This window comes from Nomascus leucogenys, chromosome 20 (assembly GCF_006542625.1).
Source record: "Nomascus leucogenys isolate Asia chromosome 20, Asia_NLE_v1, whole genome shotgun sequence".
Lineage (NCBI taxonomy): Eukaryota > Metazoa > Chordata > Mammalia > Primates > Hylobatidae > Nomascus > Nomascus leucogenys.
This window is the reverse complement of record NC_044400.1, coordinates 17,378,307-17,398,311: the sequence shown is the minus strand read 5'-3', so window position 1 is coordinate 17,398,311 and position 20,005 is coordinate 17,378,307. Positions and strand designations below refer to the sequence as shown.

The following is a 20,005-nucleotide window of genomic DNA, read 5'->3' as shown; positions in this document are numbered from 1 at the left end:
AGTGTATGTCTGGGTTTTCTTACAATTTTACTTACAAATTCTTTTGTTCCATGTTCTTGAAAAGCAAAACAAAATGCGAGGGTAGACAATTTCAAACTCTTCCAGGATGACAAATAAAAATATTCAATATTTTAGGGATGGAAGGTAAGTTATTCAATGCCATGTTTGATCTTCACCATGACGCCACTTGGCAGCTGTCGTGACCCTCCCTCCCTTTCATGGATGAGAAAACTGGGGTTCTGAAAGATGAATACATCACGTGGAGTCACAGAGCAGGTAAGCAGCAGAGTGGAGCTCTGATGGAGGACTCTTCTCAGGACTACATTAGCTTCGTACGGCTGCCACAATACAGCACTTCAAACCAAGTGGCTTAAACCAGGGGTCCACAATCCCCAGGCCACAGACTGTCACCTGCTTTATCTGTATTTACGGCCACTCCCCATCACTCGCATTACTGCCTGAGCTCTACCTCCTGTCAGATCGGCAATGGCATTAGATTCTCCTAGAAGCACAAACCCTAAAAGTGTACAATAAATGAAATGTGCTTTAATCATCCCCAAACCATCCCCCACCCAATCCCAGTCCACGGAAAAATTTTCTTCCATGAAATCAGTCGCTGGTGACAAAAGGGTTGGGGACCACTGGCTTAAGCAACAGAAATGTATTGTCCCACAGTTCTTGAGGCTACAAGTCTGAAATCAACGTGTCTGCAGGGCCACACTCCCTGTTAAACTTACAGGGAAGCTCCCTCTTCTAGCCTCTGGTCTTTGCTGCAATCTTTGGCATTCTTTGGCCTGTAGATGCATTACTACAATCTCTGCCTCCTTGTCCCATGGGAGTCTACTCCCCATGTCTGATTGTGTCTCTGCTTTCTCTTCTTATAAGGACACTAGTAATATCGGATTAGGTCCTACCCTAATCAAACATAACCTGATCTTCACTTGTTTACATCTGCAAAGACCCTGTTTCCAAATAAGGTCACATTCTTCCATACTGGGGGGCAAGGACTTCAACATATCTTTTATGGGGACACAATTTAGCCCATAACAGGGAACAAGTCTACACTCCTTCCTCTGGGGCATCTTACTTGCAGCACCATAACCCAGTAGTGTCATGTCTGTGTCATGCCTGGTTTCATCTGTCCTGTTCAGGACAGTGGAGGGCCACTCCCTTCTGCCTCCAGGTGAGTCTAAATTCACACTACTCAAGGCAGAGGAGCTCCCGTCCTGCTGAAATGGCTCCATCTTCTGCCTTGACTCTCATCAGCCATCGAGGGCATCTCTGAAGTTATTTATTCTTCTAGTTCAGGTTCTGCTCTTGAGTTAAAACACATTCAAGAGCTTTGTCAAGTTAAGAGCACTAGACAAATGTGGAATAAATAGGATTCACTTTCTCAGAGCCTCTGATTTAGGGCCAGATCAAACACCCCACGGGAAGAAGCAGGGGGAGACATGATACTATTGTAATATGTTCTTGGTATAACTCATTGCCTTCACAGTCCAGCTCAGGCACCAAAAGCAAATTACCAATCTATCACTTCTTGACTCAATTTTCTTTTTAAATTTCTAGAGTTGTTTCCAAAAGCAGCGAGGGTGCTGGTGGAGTCAGTCTTCAAAAGGCTATCAAGCTATCCTGTCGACTGGTGGTTTTCAGGCCGACGCATTTGGCTCAGCAAATTGGAAAAGAACGCACAGCAAGCAGCCTGGGTGAGAACTGGTGGACCTGTCTATTTCACATGAGAAGACACATAAAGGACTTATGCCTCTCTCAGGACATCCACTGCGGGGCCCTCCAATTCCCATCCCAACGTGCTGCTGAGCAGAACACCATTGGGAGGTAGACTGGAACAGGAGAACCACCTCTCGGGCTGCATTGTGACGCTGTGTTGTAGAATTAGAAGGCTGTCCAGGTGAACAGCATCTCCGCATCTGCCTTCACTTCCATCTCAGCAATCTGACTGACAGCCCAGGAGACAGCTGGGCCTGGGGCCCCTCCACACAGCCCCACCTGTGCTGCAATCATATGCAAAATGTCAGAGACCCCCAGTGAGCGTCAAGCATGGACCTTCTGTGGCAAGCATCCCACGGCCCTCGCAGCTGATGGTGGCAGGAGGCTGTTCTTCCTGGGGCCTTACACAGTACACAGGGCAGAGAATGGCAGGACAGACACCAAATTCCATGTCATTCGGCCCTGCCAAGTTCCTCCTACACTCATTTCTCCCCACGTCCTCCATCTCCAGCACCTCCTTCCTTTCCTCAGTATCACTCTTCTCGTTTCCAAATCTCCTCAATCTTCATTTTTAAAGAACTTTCATCTGTTTTTTGAAAACAGGTTAAAAATGACCCAACTGAAGAGACATTGTCCAATATAGTAGCCACTAGCTGCATGGGCCTATTTAAATTCTTTAAATCAAGTTAAAAATCCAGTTCTGGCTGGGCACAGTGGTGGCTCATGCTTATAATCCCAAAACTTTGGGAGGCCAAGGTGGGCAGATCACCTGGGGTCAGGAGTTTGAGACCAGCCTGGCCAACGTGGTGAAACCCCATCTCTACTAAAAATACAAAAAATTAGGTGCGTGTAGTGGCACATGCCTGTAATCTCAGCTACTTGGGAGGCTGAGGCAGGAAAATTGCTTGAACCGGGGAGGCAGAGGTTGCAGTGAGCCAAGATCATGCCACTGCACTCCAGCCTGGGCCACAGAATGAGACTGTCTCAATAAATAAATAAATAAATAAATATCCAGTTCCTCAGTGACTCTATCCACATACCAAGTACCCAATAACCACATGTGGCTAGTGACTACCATATCACACGGCACAGATACAGAACACAGCCATCGCCTCCGAGCATCTATTGGACAGCTCTGGTTGTCATAAAATGTGTCCCCTCCTTCCTCTGTCCCCAGCCCCCTCCTGGAGGGGAGGCGACCCTGCTGCCAGTCTCCTTTGTATGCTTTATATGCCTGCACAAGCGTGTGTGGATGCAAACCTCTTTTGTTAAAACAAATGAGAAAAGACCACACACGCTATTTTGTGTCACGCTTTCTTCACTTAATGCAGCTTGGAGGTCACGACGTTAAGTAAACAGATAATGCTTCATTCTTTAGAGTGGCTACATAGCAATCCACTGTCACCAGGCCAGTGTCACCAACCCCACCCGCACCCCCAGGCTCCTCTGTCACCCACTGTGAGGCTGGCTCCCTTCTCTCCCAAACACGCTCATCCTACCCTCCCAGGCTCCACATCCTCAAACTCTTTTCTGACTCTTCCCTTTACCTTTCTTGCCCTAATAAAAATGTAGCTGTTCTCTGAGGAAGCTGCTTTCCCTGCCTTTGCAGTAGAGGCCACTTTTCCTCTCTGATCCCACATTCTCCAAGCCTCTTTCTTCCTGGTAGCTGCCCCCAGCTTCCTCCCTCAACACTGCCAGTTGTCATCAGACTAAAGCACCCACCGCACCTCCTTCCTGGTGCTGCCCCTTCACCTCCTGGAGGCCCCTTCCCTACACTCACTGACGACTCACTGATGATGACCTGCTTCATGGCCTTCACCTCCTCCCCAAATTCTACACACATTCCTGGTAACTTCAATCTCAAATGGATCATATGGCCAACACCTGGCCTCACCCATGTCCCTGACTTTTTGTCCCCACCCTGCCTCAGCCACTCCCTCTACCCTAAATCTGTGCCAATAAATGAAACGCCTATGGAATCTTGGTTTTTAGCAGCTTACTCCGAGATTAGTACCCCACGCCAACAATTACTGACCTATCAAGACTTCTAGTCTTCTAATCAAGACTTCTAATCCATGGTGACTATTCATTAACTTTGCCATTATCCTTCCACCTCTCCTTGGCTAGTTTATTCTCTTCCTCTTAGAATCCCTTGCTTATAAACGTAACATTCCCTTGCCCCTCCTTCTATCTTACCTGATGAAAATCCTGGCCATGAGTAAATCTGACGGTCCACCTTCTCCATACCTTTATTTCCTACCACAGGAAAGTAACCAAATTTGGAACTTAAAAAAACTAGTTGGTAGAATTATAAAATGATATAACACCTATGTAAAACAGTATAGAGGTTCCTCAAAAATTTTGAGAGAACTGCCATAGGATCCAGCAATCCCACTTCTGGGCATTTATCCTAAAGAATTGGAAGCAGGGTCTCAAAGAGATATTTGCACACTCATGTTCATAGCAGCATTATTCACAATAGCCAAATGTCCACCAATGGATGAATGGATGAACAAAATGTGGCATATATTTACAATAGAATATTATTCAGCCTTTAGGCAGGGCACGGTGGCTCACACCTGTAATACCAGCACTTTGAGAGGTCAAGGCAGGCAAGATCTCTGAGGCCAGGAGTTCAAGACCAGCCTGGCCGACATGGCAAAACTCCATCTCTACTAGAAATAAAAAAAACTTAGCCGGGCACCGTGGCGGGCGCTTGTAGTCCCAGCTACTCAGGAGGCTGAGGCAGGAGAATGGCGTAAACCCGGGAGGCAGAGCTTGCAGTGAGCCGAGATTGCGCCACTGCACTCCAGCCTGGGCGACAGAGTGAGACTCCATCTCAAAAAAAAAAAAAAAAAAAAAAAAAAAAAAAAAAATTAGCCAGGTGTGGTGGTGCATGCCTGTAGTCCCAGCTACTTGGGAGGCGAGAATTGCCTGAACCTGGGAGGCTGAGACTGCAGTGAGCCAAGATCGTGCCACCACACTCCAGCCTGGGCAACAGAGCAAGGCTCCGTCTCAAAAAAATAAATAAAAAAGATTATTCGCCTTTAAAAGGAAGAAAATTGTGTCACATGCTACAAAAGATGGAGGATCCTTGAGGACATTATGCTAACTGAAATAAACCCGTCACAAAAAAGACAAATACTGTATAATTTCATTTATATGAGTTATCTAAAGTAGTCAAATTCATAGAAACAGAAAGTACAATGGTGATTGCTAGGGACTAGGGGACAGGGGAAAATGGGGAGTTGTTCAATGGGTAGCGTTTCATTTTTGCAGAATGAAAAAAGTTCTGGAGATCTGTTTCACAACAACGTGAAATACGCTTAACACTACTGAACCATGTACTTAACGCTTAGGCTAATGCATTTTAGGTTATGTGTTTTAACAAAATAAAATAAAAATAAAAATTTACAATAAAAATTTTTAAAAATGCAAAACAAAAACTATCAGGGCTAGGTATGCTCTGGTGGTGCTGAAACCAAACTCTCTTTCCCTCAGTATGAAATACCCCATCATATCCACAGTAGGGATACACAGTCACCAGGTGGCAAGGCTAAGGAAGGTTTCCAGTTGCTTTGCATGACTAATTCAAGCTCAAGATTCATCCCAAGGTTTTGGGTCCAGTTCAAAAAAAATAAAGGGAATTAGTTAAGGGCCAGTTGCATATTTTCCAATTTCCTCTAATATTACTCTCCAGCAACTAACTGAAAACCAATGGCTTTTCTAGCTGTGCCCCTCATAACTCATTTATGCTCATTAATAGGCAAATATCAGCTTCTCAGCTGGCAGTGATTTCATTAATTTTAAACTTACATGGGGTAAGCCAGGGATTAAAACTTTAAACCAAAGCCAACAATATAGAGGATTGTGAATATCACTGAAATCCCTAGATTAGGAATCTCCAAGTGAATTCATTGGCATTGTCACGTGAACAATTACCTGGGAACTAATCAAAGCAACTCCTCTTTGAGTTTTTGCCTTTTGGGCAATGATATATACTTTTAAAAAACAGTACCTGTTTGGGGGATTATTAAAAACAGTGAAACCAAAGACATTTCTCATCATCAATTTTGATCTTGGAAAACCTCCAGACCTAACAAATGTTCACACAGATCTCAACACTATAGAAAAGCCACAATTATTCATGGCTTTCTGATTAACATGTACGAAACTCATTTCAGCAGAAAGGAAATCAGATTAAAAAGCAAATTAGAATAATGAAATTGGAAAGCTCTGAATTCAATTCCTTCTGGAATTGCAAATCAAATTATGTATTATTAGCTCTAAAATAAGAAAGAAAAAGCAGAGAAAAAACTTTCTCCTTTGAGGGCACTGGCCAATATAAGCCACATATGTAATTTTAAATTTCTAAAAGACATTTTAAAAGCTAAAGCAAAAAAAAAAAAAATTAAGTTTAACCAATATATCCAAAATATTCTAATATCAACATGTAATGAACATTTTTAACTATTAATACTTTTTCTCATTAAGTCTTTAGAATTTAGTGTGTATTTTATACTTACAACACATCTCAGTTCAGACAAGCCACATATCAAGTGCTAAAATATTGCATTAGTGGCAACCATATTGGACAGTGCAGCTATAGAACCAAAGATGACATGTTCTTCTAACACGACAGTGGCTAGCTCCTGAAATCCAAGTATATCTCTACATTACACTCTCTAGACTTCTTATTGAATTCCTCAAATACCCAGAACAGCTTGGGTTGGGTGCATTAGTTGCTCCTTTGGCTAGACCAGCGTTAAGTCAAGGTTGATCATCACGGTGCAGGTTAAGTATCCTTTATCCAAAATGCTTAGGACCAGAAGGGTTTCAGGTTTCAGATTTTTTTTGGATTTTGGGATGGCTGCATATACATAATGAGATATATTGGGAATGGAACCCAAATCTAAACATGAAATTCATTTGTTTCATATACACCTTGTACACATAGCCTGAAGGTAATCTTATACAATATTTTAAGTAATTTTGTGCATGAAGTTTTGACTGTGACGAGTCACATGACGTCAGGTGTGGAATTTTCTACTTGCGACATCAGGTTGGTGCTTAAAAAGCTTTGAATTAGGGAGTATTTCAAATTTTGGATTTTTAGATTAGAGATGCTCGATCATCATTTGAAGTTTTTAAAAGTCAGTTTACTACTATTTTCTAGTTTTTTTCAACCACAAATTCACTTTTAAAAATTAACTTTATCCTAAATGATATCATCTGTAATATCACAAGTTTGATACTTAATTTGTTAAAAAAAAACTAATGCCCATTAAAATAGACATTTAACATTTAAAATAAGTTTGTACACTAAAGCTAATAATGACATGAGCTAAAATTTGCTCTCATTAGTGAGTCAGTTATGGTGTCATCTTTTAAAAGTTTTCCATCTGGCATATTCAATCTCAGATATGTTACTGTCTGAATCACTTGGCCTCAAAGAGGTATTGCAACACTTGTATGTTGGAATATGGCCTAACATCCCGTTCAAGAGTACTTTCTTGTTTGAGACAAAGTCTCGCTCTCTCACCCAGGCTGCATTGCAGTGGCACAGTCTCGGCTCACTACAGCCTCCATCTCCTGGGTTCAAGCAATTATCCCACCTCGGCCTCCCAAGTAGGTGAGCTACAGGCACACAGCACCACATGCAGCTAATTTTTGTTTTCGTAGAGATGGGGTTTCACCATGTTGGCCAGGCTGGTCTTGAACTCCTGGCCTCAAGTGATCCACCTGCCTCAGCCTCCCAAAGTGCTGGAAATACAAGTGTGAGCCACCACACCCAGCCTCAAGAGTACTTTCCATCTGGGTACCACCACAATCCACAGAAAGGGGCATTTACTCATTTGTGTTCAACTGTCCAAAAGCTGCAGAGACAGAGAAAACTGTTGCCCTGATACCCACACATACACGTATACACGCACATATATACATATAACTACATGCACACATATATATATATATACACATATTAGTGTACAGGTATATGCATAAAAATTGTCTGTATGTATGTGTCTGTGTGTGTGTGTGTGTGTGTACTCATCGCAATCATCCTACGAAGGAGGAATTGTCTTTTTCTTGCTTTTCTAGATGAGCGAATGAGGCACAGAGCAGTTACTGGCTTCCATAATCCCAGAGCTAGCAAATCTGATTACGGAACCTGTGTTCTTATTACCCTGGGGTTTACAAATGACAGAAAGAGATGGAAGTTGGAAAAGACATATGTTTTAGAGTCATAAATGTAAGTCCCTCAAAGTCAAAATCTTCACCCATGGGATGTGAAGACTGGGGCAAGCAACATCCCCTAATACAGAGAGGGGTGGATGGCAAATAGAATAATTTAGAATGCCCTTAAGGTGTCTTCTGTAAATGACAGTGTAGAATTCATCTTACTTAGAAGAAAAACAGCATAAAAATCCAAGAGAACAAAGATTCCAATAAGACAAAGTGAAAGGATGGATGGATGAGTAGATGGATAGACCAGCAAACAAATATTCTCAAAATCTGAGAATACAGAAAATTATAAAGGTACATCCTCTCTCTCTGACCATCCCAAGAGGACCCTATCACATGGCTGGCATTGCACTAGTCACTCTCAGAAGCAACCTGGGGACCTTCTTCTCATCACTGGGACAAAAGCTGCAGGGCAAGCTGTGTTGAGGGCCTCATTCCATGGCCTTCATCTGCACGGGTTCTGCAGCCTGAAGAAAGACAAGAATCTACTTACATGTACTCCCTATGGGCAGAATGCACAGCGGCCGCATTGCTGTAACGCCACAGGACAATCGCCGATGACAGGACATCCAGGATGGCATCAAACTAGGAGAAGGAGACATGGCATTAGAGGCTTTCCAGAGTTAACAGCACACAAATGTGAAGACACAGGACAACTGTGCTGTGACTCAGAACATCTGCACGAGTAAACTGAGCAAAGAGGCCTCCCATCATTACGACGCAGCCACTTACTGCCCTCATGCCTGGGGCGTCTGGAGCTCAGACACCCAGCGTGCCATGTGGGGGGCTCTGCTCCCAGGGCCCCTGGCTCCCAGCACTCTGAAGACATAGGGCAGAAGGTGGGAGAGTTCACTGTTCTGAAACACATGGAATTGGTTTCTCCATGACAGTCAAGATAATTGCAGTAGTTTCCTGCACATCCCAGATAAGAGATTCGGGTGAGAATTCTATTTTTGACTCTCAATGGGACTATTCTACCTGGGGTCCAGGGGCGAGGGTGGGGGTCACCAGGACCTGCAATAAGTCTGCCAGCACTTTTAAGTTGCATACAAAATTCAATGCTTTTGTTTGAATGAGAAAGTGTGAATACACAAGTAAGCTAGAGAGAATGACAGAGAAAAATGTATGTGCATGTTCGTGTGTTTCTGGGTGTGTGTATGCATGTGTGTGTGTACATGTGTGTATATGTGTATGTCTGGGTGTGTGTGTGTGGTGGTGTGCCTTTTTCCTGGATGGTCCACATCTTTCATAAGGTTCTGAAAAGAATCTGCAATGTCCCTACAATATCAAGTTCTCACAACAAAGGGCAGAAGTGGGTTTGGGAACAGGCATACCGACCCTTGGGTACAGGAAACCCTAAAGCTACGCGGCGGGGGTGTTGAGAAGAGCTCTCTTTATGGGTCACTACACCATACTACACTTCTCAGCTGGAAAATCACAAGCACTAGCATCCTCTCCAAGGGGCCTGGGGAAACTTCACCCAATTTCTCAACAGACCTAGCCTGTGAAGCAGAGACCCGCTTTCTCCAACTACCTTCGATCAGGAGGCCGGCTGGGAAGCCAGGTTACCCCTAGCTGGCTACACTGACTAATCCTAGCACAAGTAGCCCCAATCTTCCTTCACTCGCAACAACTCTGCCTACACCAGAAAATGCTTTGCTCCAGTGCGTGCCAGGTCCACATACAACCTGGAAGGCAAAAAAGGGCTAAAATGCCCAAAACATCCTCTCACCCAACCACACTGTGGGAAATGTGGTTCCCCCGAAACTGTGCTTGAGAATTACACAGTCCTCGTTGCAGCTTAATTCTGTTAAATTCTCATTTTTTAATAGAAGTGAGTTTCCATAAAATATGTTTCTCATGCTAAGCTCTCATACACTAACCACCCTCATTTGAGGGCTCAGGGTGAGGTTTATAGGCTTATGAAAAAACGTGCAAAACTTGATGAAAGTACATTTCAGGTTACTTACTGCAAACCCAAAAGCAGAGGCGCTGTACCTCATAACGGAGACAGCTAAAAAGAAAGAAAATATTATTCAGAATATTTTAAAACCTCTCTCATTTTTGAGTATATTAATACATTACATGGCCTTTTAAACATCACTGGGGAAGTTCCAAGAGAATAAAACTAAAATTTTTAACTGTACTTGTAAAATCTAAGAATTTTTAAAAATGAAGAGTGAACTGAAAAGATTCCCAGACTCCACCTGCAACAACTTCCCCTCACAGTGTTCTGAAGCACCTGAGGGCCAATTTCCAAATAAAATTGCTTCAACAGCTGTCAATCAAATGACTTCTGATACTTTGAGAATTTAGCAACTGGGAACTATATCAAACTTTCAAAGTAAAACTCCAACCACCCAAACTGTTCCCATAATAAGGTGGTGTGTCTAAGTAAGGCATACACCATTGCTAAGATAGATGAAAAAAATCTGTGGGCACCAGAGTTTAAAATCCAATGTAGACACCAGTAACAGTTGTTTAGAAAAGAGTGACAAATGATCTTAAACAACAGATGTCTACAAATAGAGATGTCTACAAATGTCAATGCCACAATTCTAATTACAACACATTTTGATCCTCTTTTTTTTTTTTTTTTTTGAGACAGAGCCTTGCTCTGTCACTCAGGCTGGAGTGCAATGGTGCTATCTTGGCTCACTGCAACCTCTATCTCCTGGGTTCAAGTGATTCTCCTGCCTCAGCCTCCCAAGTAGTTGGGACTACAGGCATGTACCACCATGCCCAGCTAATTTTTGTATTTTTAGTAGAGACAGGGTTTTGCCATGTTGGCCAGGCTAGTTTCCAACTCCTGACCTCAGGTGACCTACCTGCCTCAGCCTCCCAAAGTGCTGGGATTACAGGTGTGAGCCACCACACCCAGCCTTGATCCCTATTTTTAAATTGGAGAACGTCAACTGGGTAGCACTTTTTCCTAATTGTTTTGTGCTAAAGCAATGACAGCTTCAAAGACTTCTCGATTTGACATAACAAAGGCAGATCTCCAGAAGAAAGCCATATTTAACAAGAATAAATGCACCTCCAACCATGACTAAAGCCCTACACTAAGGGTCAGCAAAGCCAGCAGTGGCTTGTTCCCAGGCCTACGTTCTGCAAGTAGTCAATGGCACAGTAGGAGAAGCATGGGTGGGAGGCACAGAGGCCAGCGCCTACATGGACTTCCATCAGCTCATCACAATGTCCCTTCTCTAGGACCTGCTCCTTGTCCTCTCCACAAGGTCCAGGGACAGTTCCCGCACAACTGTTTTGTGTCTTATGCCCTCCAGCTATAAGGAGGGCACCTGATCCACTGTGAACCAAACAGAGTTCATTCTCTGTGATTTAGGACTTGAGACTGAGAGAGTCTAGTTGGTCAATCTATGTGGTTAGAACAGCAACTTGTAAATGCTGGAGTTGCCATCGGCCACCGTTTGCCATAAAGACTGAGGAGCAGGAAGGCAAACGTGGGAAAGCCACAGCACTGGGGAGAGTGAACCACTGGTGTCCGAGCGTTTCCAGGCCCTTCCTGAAACTCTGCCATATTCAGGTCCTCAAACTGTGTGAGGCAGAATACAACCCATTAAATCCCCAACCATCTTTGTTTTTGACATGAGCTGCTGTTCCAGCAGTCCCTGCTATTGCTCTTACTGGCACAGGGAGAAGGGCAGAGCCAGCTGTGCATGGTGACCAGCTGGAGCTTTCACGGGACACACAGGTATGGTGCTGTAAAGGGGCACTTCCCAGAGAACAACTTGCCAGCCATGCTGACATGTGCAAAAAAAGGCAGCTGATCCCTGGCGGGACTGCTGCAAGCACCGAGGCAGCCTATAAAACACAGCTTGGCTCGCAGCACGTGCTCCGTAACTGTTAACTAAGCGTAACAAAATTTCACAGAAATAAGTCAAGGAGGATATCTTTTCTTTCCCTTTACAACCTGTTTTTAGAATATCTTAGCTGTGTGCTTTTTGTGGGTTGCTTCTGTATCAGCAGTGGAAACCTTTTAATTCCAACTAACATCTTGCACAGATGCTCCAGATCTACAACAGATAAAAGAAGAGCCAGGCACAGTGGCGCACTCCTGTAATCTCAGTACTTTTGGAGGCCAAGGCGGGGGGGGATCACAAGGTCAAGAGATCGAGGCCATCCTGGCCAACATGAAGAAATCCCATCTCTACTAAAAACATAAAAAAATAAGCCGGGCGTGGTGGTGCGTGCCTGTAGTCCCAGCTACTTGGGAGGCTGAGGCAGGAGAATCACTTGAACCCAGGAGGTGGAGGTTGCGGTGAACCTAGATCATGCCACTGCACTACAGCTTGGCGACAGAGTGAGACCCCATCTCAAAAAAAAAAAAAAACAAAACAAACAAACAAAAAAACAGAAGAGCTGCCGCCGGGCTCCTAGTCAGTCTCCACCTGTGCTCCTAGGGCTGAGCACTGTGGAAAAGGCACAGCTAGAAAATCACTCCCCCCGACTCGCCATGGCAGAAGAGCACCTGCCTCACCAGCAGTGAACCATGGCTTCAAAACAGATTTCAAGTGGACATTCACGTGATTATATTGAGAAAGACAAGGAATCCTGTCTCAGGAATCTGGAATCAAACAAAGGAGATGGCCACTAAATGGCGGGTGGGGTGTCCCCAACTCAATTGGAGTGTTGTGTCCATGATTTCCAACACCCTCAAAATTATGCAGGAAAGATCCGCTTGTGAGAATTAAGCCTTCCCAGAGAATGGATGACCTAGAGCACAAGTGGAATATTAATACTCTCTATCCCACCTGCACCAAGGAAAATATGAGCGAGATGGCTCCAAGTTAACCCACAGTCCTTCACAGAGATGTATCATTTACTTATAAATTGGCTCCATCTAATTTCCTTGATGACACAGAAAGGGAGAAATGCCAAAAATTGCACGGGGAATTGAGACTACTCTGAAGGGCCCTCCACACAGCCTTAGCTCTGACAGCTTCCTTTTGTGGCCAACTCCCCAGCTCTTGCTACTAAATAACAGCAAATAGGCATTAGCACAGGATCCCAATGAAAAGTTCAGTTGGCCTTTCAGGAATTTCTGAAGAGTGTCAAGTAATAATGTCACTTTGTCTCATAACTCACCATGACACATCCCAATTTTGAGAAAAGAACAAACTCAATGGAAGGGTCAGAATGGTTTACACAGCACCCACCCCCCCACCAACTTCCATGGGGTTTTCACCAGGACGTTTCCAACTTCCCTCATGCTAAGAATGAGGTTGGCTTGGAGAATGGCAGGCCTGAGCCAGGATGATTACAAGGGAGAGATTACGTGGTAGGGGCACCTGGAGCTCCATGCACATGTGGATGAGTGTAGTAGAAAGCCACCACAGGGCCAACAAAGGCCTCAATGCCTTCAAGGCAGGTGCTTATTCAACAGTGAACAAGAAACAAGGGCCCTTCTGAACTCGGACAATTATGTTGCAAACTGGCAACACATCCACAAAAAGATGGGCGACCAGGCAGCCATGGGGCGGAGCTCTCCTATGAAGGCTGCTCTTGGCCCCATGTGGCCAGAGTAGAAACACATTGCTATCTGATTAGGCAGCAGTTACACATCCAAGAAAATGCATGCTTAGGTTGCAGCTGGGCTCCTATCTCTTTCTCTGTTGGCCTTTTTATTAATTTATTTTAAGACACAGAGTCCCCAAGATGTTCACAGGTAAAATGAAGATGTGTCATTTGGGGCCAGCCCAGCATGCGGTCCCCATCCCATAAGAGCATCCTGATTCTCCTCTGGGAATGGCACCTGCCCTACCTCAGACTAAGTGATTTGGGTGGGATGATGCTATTCCCATGCTAGTACATCCCATTAACTTGTCCCATGTCCAGAGTTAATGATTGGAAAATGGCACAATTCAATTTGAGCTGATGAGAACCTGTGCCAAGTTTTTTGCTGAAAATATTGGAAAGGGAATGTCTTCCTTAGAGGGGATTTTAGAGATAGGAGGATGAATACAGGAGCTACAGGTAGTGATTTTGACATAAGTGGGAGGAGACTGCCTGAGAATGAAGCCAACACAAGAAGACAGTAGATATTAAACACAGATCAGACTCCTGAAGACAGACTGAACCTCTTAAATCAGTCCTGCCTGATCTATCCCTCTACTCCTCAAATACATTAGCCAACAATTTCCTTTGATTTGCTTAAGTCAGTTGGAGTTGAGTTTCTATCACTTTCAGCCACGAGTCTTAATACAAGATATGTTGACCCAGTAATCCCATGCCCAAGAATTTTAATGCATAAGAAATGGAAAAACACTTTAAGCACAAAAGGTTCATAATAGGTTCATGTGATTTATAACAGCAAAACATTAGATGTAACTAAATGTTCCATGGTAGGGTGATGATTGAGGTATGATTTATTCAAAGAATAGGCTATAGGTAGATATTTTAAAGCCTTTGCAAAGAGTACTGTTGCTGGCTCGGAGTGGTGGCTCATACCTATAATCCCAGCACTTTGAGAGGCCAAGGCAGGAGGATCGCGTGAGGCCAGGAGTTTGAGACCAGACTGGGCAATATAGTGAGACCTCATCTCTACAAAAAAAAAAAAATTTTTTTTTTTTTTTTTTTTTTTTGAGACAGAGTCTTGCTCTGTCTTCCAGGCTGGAGTGCAGTGGCGCAATCTCGGCTCACTGCAAGCTCTGCCTCCCGGGTTCATGCCATTCTCCTGCCTCAGCCTCCCGAGTAGCTGGGACTACAGATGCCCGCCACCATGCCCGGCTAATTTTTTTTGTATTTTTAGTAGAGACGGGGTTTCACCATGTTGGCCAGGATGGTCTCAATCTCCTAACCTTGTGATCCACCTGCCTTGGCCTCCCAAAGTGCTGGGATTACAGACGTGAGCCACCGCGCCCGGCCTCTACAAAAAATTTTAAAATTAGCTGAGCGTGGTAGCAGACACCTGTAGCCCCAGCTACTCAGGAGGCTGAGGTGGGAGGATTGCTTGAGCCCAGGAGGTAGAGGTTGCAATGAGCCAAGATCACACCACCATAAGCCAGCCTAGGCAACAGAGGGAGATCCTGTCTCAAAATATTTTTTAGAAAAATTACTACTGCTTAATGTTTCTATTAGCATATTAGAAAGAACAATGGCATTGATAATAAGCAGATAGGTTGTATGTTGGGTTCTGCATTGGGTGCCACAGGAAAGGATGGGTCTGGAACAGGGGGAGTTCTAGCCAGCAGGGGTGCAAACTGAATGGGAAGATCAGAAGAGGCTTCATTGACAAGGGGACATTTAAGCAAAGACTTAAGGAGATGGGGGAGTAAACCATGCTGTTACCTGGGGAAGAACCTTCCAGAGAAGAAGAGTCAGTAAAACACTCTGAGGTGGAACACTTGGCATGTCTGAGGCCATTCTGGCTAAAGCCAAAGGAAGCAGGAGGAGAGTTACGAGAGATAATTCGGGCAAGATACAAGATGAAGTATGTGCTACAACAACTAGCTTTACAGGCTGCATTGAAAACAACCAGAAAAAAATTCCCTCAAATGATAACAGTGGTTAATCTTTGAAGGGTGGGAATATTTGAGTGGGTTTCTTTCCTTTCTACTGTGAATCCAAAAGTATCTGAGACAGAGATCAATCAATTTAGAAAGTTTATTTTACCAATGTTAAGGACATGTCCGTGACACAGCCTCAGGAGGTCCTGACCGCATGTGCCCAAGGTGGTCCAGGCACAGCTTGGTTTTATACATTTTAGGGAGACATGAGGCATCAATCAACATGTGTAAGATACACATTGGTTCTGTCCGGAAAGCAGGACAACTCGAGGTGGGGAGGGGGCTTCCAGGTCACAGGTAGATAACAGACAAATGGTTGTATTTTTTTTAAGCCTTTGATTCGCCTTTCACAGAATACACAATTTCTATGTGAGCGGAGGGTACAGGAACAGTCACTTACACCTTTGCCCAGCTTGGTGAAACAACAGGGCAGAGGAAGCAATTTTACATACATCTGTCTCAGGTGAACATCCTGAGGGAGGACTTGAGGTCTGTCTTTTGTGCACAAAGAATTTCCTTGTGGGCAAATTGTGAGGGAGGTATGTAGCTTCTCCATCTTTGTAGCTATCTTATTTAGGAATAGAATGCGAGGCAGGTTTGCCAGACTGTTGCCAGCTTGACTTTTCCCTTTAGATTAGGGATTTGGGGTCCTGAGATTTATTTTCTACATCTTCTACAACCACGGTATCATTTAAATCAGAAAAAGAAATCTATGTGGGGAAAAAGATATCCAACTCACTAAAATATCAGCAAAGGTCTAAAATGGAGTCAAGAGAAACCAGATCTGTGATACACATCTGGGACGAGGCTGCACTGTGAGTTCACAAATGCTCTAACAGGGCAGCACATGACTATATGTGTGTTTATTACATCTAAGTTTCTGAATCCACCTTTCTAGGTCAAATCACCTACATGAGTGGTTTGCAAAAAGTTCATGGAAGTGCAGTGGTGGACCAAGAAAGCCAGCATGTGGAGCACGAGCACAATGCCACTCGCAGTCTGAGGGACCTCCTGCCTCCCGGGATGCTGCATGTCACACACACTACTTTCATTTACGTGTCAAAGGGGTAATAACAGCTACTCTCCCAGAAGCACACACACACCAGAAGTCTTAAATAAATATTTATACAAGTCTGGTTAAAAGACCAGACCTTCTTTAACTAAGTCACACACCAGGCCAGAAAGCGTATCAGCTGGAAATTCAAATTCAAATAGAAAGACAGCTGGAAAATGGACAGGACCCAGGCAACCCATTGTTAGGGCAAAGCTAAATCGTGCAGCTGAATCAGCAGCAGGCTTTGAGGGAGGGTACTGGATAGTAGAGACAAAATACCTCGGAAATGTACAAAGAGGTAAGGATGCCAGCAAGGCAACAGAGGATCAGTGCAGACAGCCCCTCCACAACCTTAAACAAAGAATGCCGTTTCAATCGCTGGCTAGATTTGCAGCAAAAATGAGGACCCATCTGCCATTCTCTCCAAAGTCACGCAATAATTATCTTGAGTCTTAGCACTCTTTAGCAATGCCCCCAGGCCCCATAACACCTCCAAGTTGCAAAATTATGTGACTGTAAGTTTCGTTAATAAATCAATCCTACTTTAATTGGACAGCCTCTATTACACAGAGGCCTGGCAACAACCTCACCTCCAGCCATGTAATTAACTCAAATGGAGAACCATCTTTCCATCATCCACCATAAATATATACACACATACATAAATTTGGACCCCTCTTAGTTCCACCTCTTCTGCTGCCTAACAAGAAAACATAATAATGAAAACACCAATCTGGATCTTTGGATTCTCTCAAAACACTGAGATCTGCCCACCCTGGGCTGTCCCTTTCTCCCAGTGGTGCCAATGCTGCATTCGCATGAGGCATATGCTCTGGGGTACGCACCTCTCCTGCAACATCACAGCCAGCCTGCCTCACTCACCTCTTCCACCTGCCTGGCCCCTGTGGCATGTGGTTGGCCCCATAAGTCTTGAGTATGGGACCTCACATGTAGGGCATGAGCAACCTGCTATGTCCAGCAATGTCCAGCAAAGTGCCTAAATATTCATTTTGCTGTATGGACTGTGGTTTCCAATGTTTTCTACTGGAAGGTCTGGCACTCAGCAAATTACAAAAAGCTGTACTATGGCCAGGTTCTCAAAGCCCAAAACCATTCTTTGAGAGCTCTTTGACTTCTACAGACAACCCTGAGAATGATTATTAGCCTTAGGTAGGCCATGGGCACTGCCCTGCCACCCTCCGGGGCTCTGCCTGTCTGGAGAGCAAGTGTTTGTTAGGAAAGCAAGTGTTTGTCTCTCAGGCAAACCCTTGCCAAGACCTCAGGGATGATCATGGGTCTCTCTCTCTCACATGACCAAGGGGTGGCTATATACAAAAAGGGACTATACAACCCCTCCCCTAATCCCACACCCACAACAACCTACAAAACCCACAAGAATGGGCTTGAAGAGGTTAGAAAACATTGCCCTCGAGCTGCTGCTATGGGGGTAGGGAGTGCCATTTGCTAGTGTTCTGGGCCACTTTGCAATGAAAGGTCACTTGCACTCCAATTTCTAACAGGAAGCAGCCACTATCATTCATCCCTCCATGCCCCTGGTGCTTGTACACATCGGCCTCCGTGGAAAGGCCATAGTCCTTAGGATGGAGGAAGCCTCTGTTCTCCGATCTTTTCTTCTGTGGGCCACACTTGGTCACTGCACTCCGGCCACATGGGGCTCCTCGGTGACCTCCCCACAGCCAGGCCACAGCTCTTCATTCTGCCAGGAACAAGCTTACTCCAGGGATCTGCATGGCCTGCTCCCTCCCCTCCTTCAGGTTAGGGCTGTCCTGGCCACCACATTTAATGATGAAACCTGCCCTCACTCCCAATCTGAGCTCTCTGTCACCCACCTCTACATTTTCTTTATCTGAAGCACATCTACCACATTATCTTATGTACTTATGTATGTTTCACCTGCCCCACCCTACTCCCACCTATTAGAATATAAACACCACAAAGGCAAAAGCTTTGAATGTTTGTTCCCTGATGTATCCCAAATGCCAAGATCAGTGCCTGAACACATAGAAAACTTTCAGATGGATTCATCAACACCTTCCCCTTAGCTCCAGCATGCAGCAAACAGAGCCTTCAGGAAGAAGGCAGACAGGACCAAGGGCTCAAAACACCGGGAGGCCCAGCCATGCTACCCGGAAGCCCTTCCCTGAGCAAATGAAGCCGCAGCCGGCACTTTCTGGGGCATAATGGTGAAACCAGCCTCTAAATGGACCACTCCTTTAGGGAGAGCTTGAAGTATTTGCAAATGGCAAAGATCTAGGACTAAGGAAAGAGTAAAGATAGCCCCGGACCCAGAAAGCCAAGAGCCAACACAGAATAGTACAACAGGAAAAAAATCCAAATAAAAACAACCCAAGGAAAAGCTCTAGCATGGACCAGGGCACCCTCGTTCCCGCTACCACACACCACCAGACTAGCTCTGCTCCAGTTAGCATAACATGAAATGCACATGACCCCCATTCCGAAGCAGGGATTGGCATTCCTGGGACATGGGCAGGATGCCTGCCACTCAACAGGGAGAGACCTGGGTTTCAAGAAGCTCTCAGAGGTCTCACACACAGGAGTCACCAGCTCAGAGATAAAGACAAGACCCCAGCTTTTAGTGGCAAAATTTCCTAAACACCACAGCACACTTTCACTTTGCTTCTTCTTCAGTCTGGGAATAAGGAGGAGGAAGATCCCTTGAAGCCACAGTTACCTAACTTTTATGAGCATTTATGGGCCGTCTCTGATGGAGTACACAGCCCCTCAACTTGTTAGCACATTTGCTCCACAGACCTCATGCGCCAGAGCTAAGAGTAGCAGCAAAGTTCTTTTATTATTATTTTTGTTGTTGTTGTTGAGACAGAGTCTCGCTCTGTCGCCCAGGCTGGAGTGCAGTGACGCGATCTTGGCTCATTGCAAGCTCTGCTTTCTGGGTTCACGCCATTCTCCAGCCTCAGCCTCCCGAGTAGCTGGGACTACAGGAACCCGCCACCATGCCCGGCTAATTTTTTTGTATTTTTTAGTGGAGACGGGGTTTCACCGTGTTAGCCAGGATGGTCTCGATCTCCTGACCTCGTGATCCGTCCGCCTTGGCCTCCCAAAGTGAGCAGCAAGGTTCTTGCTGAATGTCACTCACACTTTCCTAACACTTGCTCTTACACCTCCTTGTGCCAAGGTGGCCCACAATGCCAGCAGAGCTATCAAGTAACTCTGTGGGAGGCAGGCCTGGTCAGGTATCCTCAGACCACACTCGATGCATGTCCTGTGACCCACACTGCCAGATTAACATGAGTAGCCATGCTAAACCAATCACTCTTTCATTCATTCAACAAGTGCTTATTGAGCACCTACTATGTGTCCAACACTATTCTGCTGAGCTGGGGATACAGCAGTTGCTTGCCCAACAATTTGATAAAACACATTTTAAAGCCCTATGTTTCCCTTAATCATAGAA

At 44.8% G+C, this 20,005-nt stretch overlaps 1 protein-coding gene across 1 annotated transcript in view; it reads right to left on the bottom strand.

Annotated features, from left to right (window-relative positions):
• Positions 1-20,005, bottom strand: part of TMEM163 (transmembrane protein 163) — a 257,298-nt gene that overhangs the window by 86,705 nt on the left and 150,588 nt on the right. The window contains exons 3-4 of the mRNA XM_003267591.3: positions 9,942-9,985; positions 8,465-8,556 (exon numbers count right to left, since the gene is read on the bottom strand). Coding sequence (XP_003267639.1) covers positions 8,465-8,556; positions 9,942-9,985 — 136 coding nt within the window. The remainder of the gene's footprint in view (positions 1-8,464; positions 8,557-9,941; positions 9,986-20,005) is intronic.